This window comes from Onychostruthus taczanowskii, unplaced genomic scaffold (assembly GCF_017590055.1).
Source record: "Onychostruthus taczanowskii isolate IOZ18803 unplaced genomic scaffold, ASM1759005v1 scaffold93, whole genome shotgun sequence".
NCBI classification, from domain to species: Eukaryota; Metazoa; Chordata; class Aves; order Passeriformes; family Passeridae; genus Onychostruthus; species Onychostruthus taczanowskii.
Window position 1 is genome coordinate 1,722,836 of NW_024507324.1, and position 12,543 is coordinate 1,735,378.

General features: G+C 36.7%; 1 protein-coding gene across 1 annotated transcript in view; it reads right to left on the reverse strand.

Annotated features, from left to right (window-relative positions):
- Positions 1 to 1,580: 1,580 nt before the first annotated feature.
- The window catches only part of GPATCH2 (G-patch domain containing 2), a 118,995-nt gene continuing 108,032 nt past the window's right edge, over positions 1,581 to 12,543 (reverse strand). The window contains exon 10 of the mRNA XM_041426719.1: positions 1,581 to 5,222. Coding sequence (XP_041282653.1) covers positions 5,053 to 5,222 — 170 coding nt within the window. The 3' untranslated portion in view covers positions 1,581 to 5,052. The remainder of the gene's footprint in view (positions 5,223 to 12,543) is intronic.

Below are 12,543 nucleotides of genomic sequence, written 5' to 3' on the forward strand. Positions count from 1 at the left end.
AGCTCTAGAAGAGCTCAGTGCTGAAGATGGGCCAGCACAATCCTGCAAATAGGTAGCTGGGACCTGAGGGAACTCTGATGCCATAGAAAATTTAGGACCTGTATCTTTTACAAGGAAGAAAGTCACAGCCTCAGTCTGCAAATCCTCCCTTGCTGCTTATTTTTAGACAGTACTTCACATTTGGAAGCCAATGGCAGATACGTGCACAAAGTATTACAAATCTCTCACTGACCAGGGGCCACAGGAAGGAGAGGGACCGACACAACAGGCTTGTCAAGGAGAAAGAAATCCCAAGTTCTCAGTGTCAAAATTTCTTTACAACTGATGAAGGCAACAGGTGGCCCTTCAGGAAACTGGCCTAGGAAGGGGCTGGAAAAGTAACTTCTGTAGAGTAGCAGAAATGACAGAAAATTTTGAGTGGCATCACCTGCCACATACAAGAGATTATGCTTCAAGAGAGGAAACACTGAGTATTATCACTTAAAAACACACACAGCGCTGCAGTTTTTCAGAAAAAACCAGAAAATTATTAAGAAGAAAAGACAACACTATGGACAAGGCACAACTGAAATGAGCATATCTATGATGAAATATTCTGAATGACATTTTAATAAGCTCATATATTTACAATAACACATACCTCAGAGGCTGATGACTTATATTTACAGTTTCAGAAGTCAAACTCCCCAATACTTAATTCATCGTAGCAACGCCATTAACAGGCCAAAATAACAACATTCTATAGACAGAATACCTCATATTCATTTAAAACACTTTTCATAGCTGCTAAAAACCAGTTCTCATTGGTGAGGGTGATCAAGCTTACATAATCTATTACTTAATGATTGAATGTTCAAATACAAGCAACATGGTCAAAATAGCTCCAATACCTGTTTTGTTGTAGGACAGAAGAGAATCATGAGAAGCCCAAATAACTTAATGTGCTCAGTTGCAAGTAAATGTGTGCTAACCCTTTTGCAGCTACTCCACTGCTCCTGAAAACTCTGCTAGAGATGGAAGTCTAATCAGAAAGTTTCTTGATTAAGAGGGCAGGGATTCCCATTTCTGATACGTCTTCACTGAAAGTGCCCTGGAAGCAGGGCAGAGGGAAAATAAAATAAAGGTTGTGTGAGCTTTCCTTGGAGAAACAATTCTGGAGAACTGTTTGAAGAGAAAGCACAAGCCCCTGTCACAGTTATCAAAGTATACACATACCTAAGGAGTGAAGGGAACTTGTACTTAGAAGTCTTAGAAGAATATGATAACAAAAGTATTGCAAACATCTTAAACGAGGCATTTCCTGATATTGTGGTGTAACCTCTTCAGCAGGATAATAATAACTAAGGAAAGAAGGACTAGTAAAAAGGTACATAAAAGGCAGTGTAATAGCTTAACACAGTATGCATTTACTTGGTACATGATATTAGCCACTTTAATAATATTTCCAGAACAGCATATTTTTGTACTCACCTGTGCAATAACAACACTACTGAAAAGGGTAGTTTAAAGAAATGAACACACAAAGCCCATGAAGAATTGAGTCTACTTATTTTATTCCATCTTGCATTTGTGTTGTTAAAACAAAGCATTCTATACATATTATTTAGCTATTTACTGCTATTCTACACCTATTATTGACCTAACTGCAGAAAGACAAATGCAGGGACAATCTTGTTAAAACAAGCATATTGATAATACTTCTCTGACTCTGACAAATATTTATTTAGAAATAAGATACTGCTCATGGGTTTCTTTTATTAACAGTTAATGGTTCAATTCACAGAACTTTGAGACACCATCGAACATGTAGCAAAATGCAGTGCTGATAATAGGCAACATCTCTTCACTATACATTCTTCAGAGGAAGAATATTATGGTAACAGCAGAGCTACTGATTCAAATTTTTCAATGGAAAGAATCTGGCAAGTGATGGATGACAACTTTTAGATACAAGATGATCCCATATTTATTTATGTAGGCAAAAAACTTCAGTGTCACAGGCCTAAAGAATTATTATCTGAAAAAACTTGTATATGTATTTTAAAATAGTATGTTCCACCTTTACAGCAGGTATCATGGTATAATTGCAGATTAGACATAGGAAAGATCTGAAGAAAACAAACAGTAAATCCAAGTATTTTGACCTGTTTCAAAGCCAAGAAACATTGCTTTAAAGTGGCTTTAAAAAAACACCGAAACCCTGCAATTAATTGTTGTTTTGTTTCCTAACACTAGCTTTAATTGTATGAAATCACACTACTAGAGTATCTTTAAAATCTTTAAAACCACTCTGTAAGATGTGGAAAAATGAAAATGAAATCACAGTGTGAGCCAGAATGGGAATTTTACTGCACAAAAAAATCTCAAAACATTAAAATATTTTAATAAATCACTTTGTTCTACAGCTTGTAACAGATAAAGTGTATTGTCAGCTGTGGCATCTGTTGGTAATACCTGGGGAAAACAAAGCGTATCTATCTCTATATCAAAACCAGTTAAACTAATCTTAATGTCTAATGGATTCTCACTAAAAGGCTGATTTAGAACAAAAAAATTCAAGATTTTCAATCTGATTACATAGTTCTTCCATTATAACAGTCTACTAGGCTGGCTGCTTCAACGCACCTGTAGGAATGCATGAAAAAAAGAGCTGAATGAGCTAAAGAAGTTTTTTCTCAACATGTATGTATTATTTCCCTCTTACCTTTTAAAAGCAGGAAACACTTTCAAGTATTTTTGGGGCTTTATACTTATTTCTTGAGAAACTACTGCTATTGGAAATTGCACAGAAATACTTCAAAGAAATGTTATAGATGCCATATTTCCAGTCCAACACATGCAGGTGTCAGAAGTGAAGCAAAATAGTGGAATTTTAACAGACTGAGTATTCTTTCACAGTTTTGCAGATAGAGCTACAACAAACAGATCTTAAAAGATTCACTTTTGCAATTCACGCATTGAAAATGATTTTAAGGGATTTCTGATTGTAGTGTACAAAACAAAGAGGTTGTCAGAGGTCACTTGCTCTCAGAAGCACATGGCACTGACAGAACAGGTGCAAGCCACAGAAACACATTATTTCGAATAACACACAAGTGGGCACCTCTGCCAGCTGCAGAATTCCAGGCCCTTTGTAACTATGTGGCCTTGAAATTCTTTGGATATGGAATGTATTAACCAAGTTCAGTTGTGCAAGAGATATTTGAAGTGGCAAACTCACATTATACTATGCCCCAAAACCTTACAATAAAAAGTATCTTTTGCTGTATAAATCTCAATTCTGTTTAAAATTTCTTATAATTTAAAAAAGTAAACCACACAATCACACAAAGTATTTAAACAGTAATAAAGTCTTCCTGAAACTCAAAGAACATGTGTATTCAACTATCATAAAAACAACATCAGGTACTAATCTGTAATCTCTACACTATGGTGGTATGCTGAAACAACATCCCCAAACTGACAGTAATCACACTGGAAAATATGAAGATTTCTTTCAAGCAAATTTAATGCTATAATGCTGCTGGTTTTCCTCTTCCTGCTACTATTTTCCTGGAAAAATGAGTGAAGCTGAGAGAAAAAGGAAAGTAATAAAAAATCACTATATTTCACAGTTGCATGAACAAAGCTATGCTCCTTTTATCCTAAAGAAATATCTTTGCAAGGATCTGGAACTAAGTATTTTTCTCTGCAGCTTGGGAGTTGTGGAAGGGAGATCCTCCTCTTGAAGAAAAAAAAAAGACTGGAGAATCAAATCCTGTTCTCTCTGCAATGAGGGTAAATATTGCCAGCTACTAGAGGCATGGATGGTGAGAGTGGCACAATTTTCTCCTTAGTCCATCCAACAAACAGTTTCCTTCAGCCCTATAATTTCATTTTAAAGTGGAATTTGTTTTATCCTGCAGACTAATAAGTACCCTAGGAGCTTGATTGGTTGGTGCTTAATGAAATTGCTTTTGCTGACATTAGATACATTAGGATACTGATTAAAACACTTAATGATCCCTCTTGATTTTAAATTGTTAGCTTAGATTTGTGAGATGCCATCAAAGTATCTTTTTCCTTCCTTTCCTCCATCCTAATCCTGCTTCTCCTCGCCCTTTTTCTGTTCATGATCCTTAAAGGTTGTGGTTCATTGGCAACAGCTCGGTCACAAACCAAACATTAACACCATGTCAAACACTGCATTGTTTAAAATGTGCCATACCCCAGAATAAACACAGAAACACAGTCATCCCTGAAATACAATTTCCTGTTTCAAAGCTCAAACTATTCTTAAATGTGGCAAAACTGAGGATTATTAATATGAAGGGAAAGCCAAAGTTAGAAGAAACTTTGACTTTCTAAAATAATTGCTGAGGAAAAATAATTTTGTAAATGTAAAAACAAGTATAAAAGCATTACTTTTCAGCTTGAATGTGGAAGACAGTAATACATTGCCAGAAAATGGTGTTGGAATGGGATTCCTATGACAACAAAGCTGTTTTTCATGCTCTTAGACAAAATTGAATACCATATCACCTTCCAGTGGGAAACATGTATGTATTATGGCCATAATAACAACTTACACTTAAATATTGTTAAACACTATAAATACCAGGTTTGGAAACTTTGTCTGAAAAGGGGGAAGTCACAATAGCTGTAAAGAGTTCTATTTTCCTCAACAAATCTTATCAAGGTTCTTGAGATGAAATTATACCTACAAAACAAAATTTAGTTATATACTAAAAACTGCTGTGTCAGAAGCTTTTTAGAAAAAAAATGTGAGGATATTGAATTTTATGCTTAATACAAACCTTAAGACCACAGAAAATAAAAAAGTAGTTTTTGTACATTTTAGCACCATTATGAAGTTAGACGTGAATGCTGGTTCTGTCACTTCGGCTGTACCTTGCAGCTGATGGAGCTTGTGTGGAGCTCGTTGAATTCAGCCATCTTTGAGAGAAGAAAAACTGGATTTGCCAATCACAACAAATAATATGTTTGCCATTTTTTATCTTTTTTTTTTTTTTGGCCTTTTAAAATTAATTTTGACCTTTATTTTTTTCTCTGTCAGCTAAATCCAAGTCCAAGTCCTTTGGGTCTCTGGATGGCTCGTATGGGCTCTGCTATCCCTTTGCCGTCTGGTCCGAGACCCGTGCCTGGGGTCCAGCCCATACTCTGAAGCATTCTGTTTCCAATGTTGTTTTCTGGGATTGGTTGGGTGTTTTCACCTACAAACCCTGAGATTAAAAAAATACACAGCATTAATCAGCACTGCCTGCCATGTGGAGAAGAGCAGGATAATCTCCCGTAAAGCTTTAAACCTTCTTATTCTCCTAATTCATCTAACAGGTTTCTAGAACAGGCTGTCTTTGCACATGTTGACCTCTTGACTGCATATGACTCTAAATAATACAGTCTAATGCTTTTATTTTTAATGCTTTTGAAGATTCATTCTGTTTTTACATATGAGAAATAGTACCACATTATATTCCAATACGGTGGATTTCACATCGGCCTCAAAGAATATAAATCACCTGCAGATGTCTACCAGTACATTGTCCAGATCACGTGAATTTCTAGCCCTATACAGTGACTAAGAAGAGACACATCATAGCAACATGACCATCACTCTGCTCTTAGTAAGATTTATCAGTGACTTCCCTCAAGAAAACCCAATAAAAATGTTCTGATTAAACAATTATAGCTCTTGCTGAAACAGTACAGACAGGTGGTCAACCACTCCGAAATTCAGCTATACCTTTACTCAGTTTCTCTTTTTCTGAACACTGTGAAATTTGATATGTCCAAGGTTACTTTTGGTGTTTTCCATTTTACTGAGTGTTGTTCACACTCTCTTCTCCTTAGCATTGAGATCTTTGAGAAAGGCTGCATACGTACCACAGAGAAGAGCAGCAACATTGCAAGTGTTAGTATATATTTGTTACAATAACAGATTAATTTTCTTGTACGAAAGGGCTTTTTTTCCCCATGAATACATCATTAAAAAAAAAAAAAGGTCAAAATAACAAAGCTGTTTTTCCCCTTCATCTACCAGACTACCCAAGCCAGAGTTTAGAGACAATGCATGGATAAACCTTCTAAATATAAGTGTCTTGCACAAGGGATATTTATTTCAAGAATCGGTGTTAAAATGTAACAACTTTCACCAGAACAGTTTTAAAAGGTCTGAAGGTTTTGAACACAAGCAGTTGCACATAGACAGCTGGATTTTGTTTTCAGCATTATCCAACATCTCCCTGCCCCAACAAAACAAAAAGAACCCCCTCAATGTGCCCAGCTTCAAAACTATCTGTTTGATTTTCTACTTATTTATTCTGCCTGCTACTTTTTGAAAAATACTGTAGTAGAAGCCTGTGATTTTGAGTTGTTGGAGACTATAATATCCTTAGCTAAGAATTTACCATTGACAAGCAGCTGGCTTATCATTATATTAACTTACTAAACAAGAACATGAAAAGTTAAACATGAGCTTCTAAAAAGCCTCATTTATCACACACATGCAAAAAGCAAGGTTCCATAGTGGAAACTGCATACACAGACAGAAATTAAAAATGAGAGGTGCACATTAAAAACCTCATGATGATTGTGATGATGAATTTACAGTACTCCAACATTATCCACTATAGATCTGTTCGTATTCAGTAAAACACTGGCTACATAAAAGGCAGCCTACTTTCTAGTATCTCAGTTCCTGAGTCAAATAAAAAAAAAAAAGGAGTGCATTGAGGGAAGTATATTATTATACTTTAATACTGGTTTGAAGCTATGCTTAATGCTAGGCTTAAAATAAAGGCTTTAAAGTCAGCGGCCTCCAGTCCCTGAGAGGGCTCCTCTTGAACTGACTGCCACAAAATTCCATGTCCAAGACTTCCTTTCTTTTCAGGCCCCCACAGGCAGAAGGAATTTTCATACAAATGAGTCCCTGGCACTGCCTGGCATACACAACATCGGCTTTGTAACCTTCCCAATTATACTTTCCAGCTCAAAAAAAGAAAAAAAAGAAAAAGGGAAAGAAGAAAGGGTGCTGTTCAACACAAGTTCTGGTAAGCCTCATAGGTAAAACCCTGCAACTGTGTTTTGGTACACTTTTTGTAAAAAGTGATGGCAAAAGATGAAGAATCATTCCAGTAAATGTTTGTGGAACAATTAAGGGGAAAACTTCAAGGGGAAGAGAGATCCAACAGACCTGCCAAGCAGGAAAGAGCAAGCACAAGAGTATATTTTATGACACCTAAAAACTGGAAACATGAAACCATTCATAATTCTGCCTAGGCAGAGGTAGCAATTCTGCTGGAACAGTATGCAAGGCATAGCCTGAGACAATGTAAACAGCTTTTTTTTTGTTTTAGCCTATTCAGGGGGAAAACCCACAGAGCTCTTCCTGTAACAGAGGTACCTTTCTAAATGAATTTCAACTCCTGAGACAGCCATAGGAACCTCACAAAGAAGATACATGAAAGAACATTCTGTACCCTGACATGTTATTTAGTAAACTGGTGCTTCTATTTTTGATACCTTTTGAAGCAATTCAATGTTGTTTTTCCATGACAGGATAATTGAAATAATTTGTTTTTAAAGACATATAATTACTGCTAGAATGTGTATACAATACCTATTTTTCACTCCACTGTACATACTTTTATATCTCCTATTAAAATACAAGCTCTCCCTAAGAGACCTGTTTTACCCTTGTATATCATCAGATTAAAAAAAAAAAAAAAAAAAAAAAGAAAAAGAAAGAAAAGAGAAGCCACCGTAAACTTGGTTTTGCAACCCACTTTTGGGCAAATCAAACAACACGCACTGTCCAAAGGATAATGTGTTTGAAAGCTTTGTATTGCAGCAAGAGTAAAACAAAACCAAAACCCCACCCATCTTGGTTATATTACTAATTGACTAATTATTCCTTTTCATAAATGAGGTGAATATAGATTTTTTAAATTTGAATTGTGAAGAATATTTAATACACCCTGGCCATTCCACTGCAGTATAGTTAGTTTTTATATGAATACTATCTATGTCTGCTTTCAACATTCCTGCAATTTTCACCCAGCACTTGAAAAATTTATTTGTAATGCAACATATTTTACTTGAATCCAAAGAATGTGGATAGTGGTATTGCCCTCTTCCTCCATTTCATGTGCAATCAGCAGGTTGGAAAAAATCCCAACATTTGCATTGCTGATAGACTGCATGCTGGGAGAGAGCTCTTAAAAATCATGCTACATGGTGTGCTATTCCCCTGACCCCCATTTCTGTGCTTTGGGCTTTTATTTTCTAATTAAAAGCAGTAATTGTCCTTGCAATACTCATCTTCAAGTTCAGTTTTTAATTCATGCCTATGGCACTTCTTGGACTAGCCAGTAGGGTCTGTTAGAGAGAATGGTCCAAGCACACAGCCTTGAAAAGGGCTGTGCTACCTCTGGGACGTGTTCAGTCTTGACCCACCCACGAGCAAGAGCAAAACCTACCCATTGTGCTGTCCCACAAAAAATAACTATGCAGAAACAGATTCAAAAACCCTCTAAAAACGTGGGGATATGTTTTTCTAATTTTAATGCTGTAGGAGGTTTCAAGGAGTTACAAGGATGTCTCTGCCCTAATAATTTGTAGCAATCTCCTGTGCAGTACACTTTTTTTTTTTTTTTTTTTTTTCCTACAGACAGAAAATGTTTTTAGCAACCCTAACAACTGATTCCTGATCTACCAGATGAGTAGTCTGCATGTAGAAGTGGCTGCCATTATATGTGCCATTATATGAGGGAGGAGTAAACATTCAGGTATAGTAACTTGTTTGAAAAGACAGCTCTGTAAAATACTCTCAGCTTATGTTCCTTCTCTCTGCAATACTGCCAGATGAAAGAAAAAAGGGCAATTCTCAAATCTTTGTGTACATTAATGGACACACTTCAAGGTCCACGTTTTTTATGCATATGACCTTACATACATGGAATATGAAACCAGTGAGTGGTAAGTGACAAAACTGGGAAGTGGAAAGCCAAAAACTCACCACATTTGTTTAATTTTGGTATGATACATGATACATATGATGGCATTAAAGGCAGGTTTCAGTGAAAAATAAAGGTATGAAATTTTTTCTTAACAGCTGTTGAGACAGGTATGTCCTGGTTAAACAGTACACTAGCATTCAGTGCCATACCCTTGATTTTACAGTGATTGCCATGAATTAATTTAATTCCATCTGTAAGCTAAAATCAGATCAGAGGTCTAATGCTGCTGCAGGCTTCACATCTGTTTAATCATTTTTGGATACAGCAGCTTGCAAAAGTTCAGCTTTTAAATTTGCTTCATATTTAAGAAACGATGTTACACCAGTGTACAACACTGTCAGCAGGAAACAAATGAGCCTATGAACAGTTTTGATCTGACAGAATTTTATTTGCAAAATGCTTCTACAAATTCAAAACTCAACATTAAAGTTATAATTTATTACAGAATAATACAGGAGCTATGACCTCATAAACTACTATCGTCACAATATTTATTTGTATGGTCCAATTGCTGGATAAGACTAACATCAAGCATGTTTGGCTTATGTTGGGCTGAATAAAACCAGAATACAGCTAGGATCAAGCTCTCAGATAAGCCTTATTTAAGAAAATGACTGGGTTTTTTGTTGTGTTTCTTTTTTTGTCTCTCAACCCCCCCCAAGCTGTAAGAAACAAATGAAGGCATAGTGAAGTAATTTCATCTCTGGCCACCACACTATTTCTGATGTTAAGAAAACAGGGTTTTAAACAGTTCTGAGAAAATGACACTGTACATAAATATAGTCTTGCCCTTTCATCTTTCTTTTGTATGATTAAGACTTGTGAGCAGAACAGCAATGCCTTTGCAGAGCATACCACAACTATTATTTGCTCTTCTATCACTCCCAGCAGCCTTAAATCCTTTAAATCCTTTCCCAGAAGGATCTTTTTTTTGCTTGGGTAATTTTTGCAATACATGGCCTGCTAACCCTTACCCCCTACCCTGGATCTCACTTATGTCTATCACAGCAGAGTCAGTCTTTCTACCTGAAATCTTCCAAGGAGCATTGTGGATGGTAATTCACTTGCATAATTGGCTCAAGAGATGAAAATCTTGTATCTGCCTCTCTTCGCGACTAATCTATCCAGCTGACTGCAAGCCTAATTGGCAGCTTGTTTAGTAATTTGGCTCCTAAAGTGTTGTATTGATGTTGGATAAACAGCCAATGGAAGCAGAAATGATACATACTGATTCTCTTTAAAAGCTGGTGTACTTTCCCCCTCATTTTCTGAAAGCATTTAATATTTCATCTATTCTTTTTCTTTTCTGACTCCTCATCAGACAGATGAGCTCAGAGCAGTAGGAAGTGATCCTGATACACAAGGAAACCAATCAGAAAAATACATTGCTCTAGTCTGCCTTTTTATGCCAGTTCTCTCTAACTAGCAAAATGGGAATCAGACAGCCTAGATGTTTATGTTCTTAAAATTGTTTTGGGTAATTGCACAAACACAGCTTCAGAAGCACAGCCACCAGCTGCATGGTGGTTTTAAAACTCAGTACCTGCAGTGATTTTCAAAATTCAGCACATATGGCTGTGTATCTACTAAAAAAACCCACAAAAACACCAATCCAAAACTAAAACAACTCGGCTATGAGAATGCTATGAAAATTATTTAGCTAATATTTGAGACTGCTTTATTTCACCAGACTTTAACACATGCCTCACACTGAGCTATCTAAGACTGTCTAAAGAATAACTTTAGAATTATTATGCTCAGGTAAGTCTGCTTGCATTGAATTTTATTCAAACAGAGAGATAAGAATAGCAGAGAGGACATAGCTACGACTTCAGCAGGTGCCGGATGCCTCTGTATTTACCCCATATCCACAGCAGAGTTTTGTTGATGTCTGCACTGCCATAGTTTCATTCCTACTACCCCATCTCAAGGGGTATTAAATGTGGCCTAGGTAAACACACCCTGTCTTGAAGCACACACTCTAGATTACATCTATTTTTAACTTTCCTGAATATATAAACATAAATTCACACACCAGTGAAAATTGTGACACTGAATTCTAGGTACAACTTGTAATCCAGAAACAGAGATCATTTGGAATTGGATTCGCAGGTGCTCTTCTCCTTCCATTCTTTACTGGATTACACTGTATGTGGAGTAAAACTTCATTCCCATTCAGTCTTTGCTGCTATAAAACTGGTTGGAAGAGTTAGTATTTTTAGATTGCGATTTATTCCTCTGTAAGGGGAATCTCTTGAATACCCAAGACTGTCTTTTCACTTCAGTCCAAGAAGGTCTTTGTTTTATGCCTTGTCTTTGATGACAGAAACACTGTCCCTGGATGGCATTTTGGAAGAAGCATTCTCACTGTGGGACATTGCAAAGTTCTGTTTAACACAGATCCCCAAAATTCAGCAAAATGAATCCCATCTGATAAGCATTCCCTCACTTTTGCAGAAAGACTTGCAGCCTTACAATGAAACCCAGTGGAAATCCAAAGCAAAAATTTTCTTTGTGAAACCCAGAGTATGTACAACAAATTTTCTTAGGATCTTTTCCACAAATTGCAAGTCTTTTACAAAAAGACAGAAATCTTGCCTGCACTGGAAACCTGATCAATGAATTTTATTTCCTCACATGGTAAACAGGTATTTTTATTCCTCTCAGAATAAAACACTCAGAAGTGTTTGACACTCAGAAGTGTCAAAACTTCTGCATAAATCTTCTTCCAGACCTCCTTCTTTATTCAAAAAGTGAATCGTATGCTGGAAAACCTTTAAGAAAAGTGGTTTTTTTGCATAATCTCTACCAGGGACTGTTTGCAGCAGTGCTCCCTATTCCTTCAGGAGAAAGAAAAACTAGTCACTAGCAACTGAGAGGTTGTGGAGAGCTGGGATGAGAAATTATGCTGACTGAGGGAAAACGACACGTTTTAACTAACAAACTGCATTTGAACAAAAATCCTTTGCAATTACCAATCTAAAACTGACTGACAGAAATATCAGGAACTTCTTTTCTTAGTTGAGTTCTAGGAGAACTACAGGACATCCATTTGCCCATCTGAGGAAGGTGATGGTTCTAACAAACTGGACATAAAAAGGAAGTGACTCCTCTCTGTGGGGAACTACTTTAATATGATATCTGGCAGAGAATGTGCAGAACTTGCAGAGCTCATAACTGCCCTTGAGGATGAGTCTTGCTACTGACATCTCTGTTTCACTCAAAGTCAGTCCCCAAATGTACAACTTTTTAATGAAACATACCTTTGAAACTTGAAAATAATGCCTGGTTTAGCCTTCTCCCCCCAGATTTCCACTATATTAAAGGAACTCTCTTTGGTTATATTCTCCAGTAAGCTGGTTTATGGTTCTTGAAAGTGAAGCCAAAAAATCCATGGAATCACAGAACATCTCAAGTTGGAAAGGACCCATAAGGACCATAAAGTCCAGCTCCCAGTAGAGGCAGTTTGAATGGTTTCCATAACCAGAAACAACTATCATAGGAAAGGCTCCTAGAGTAGTTCAGG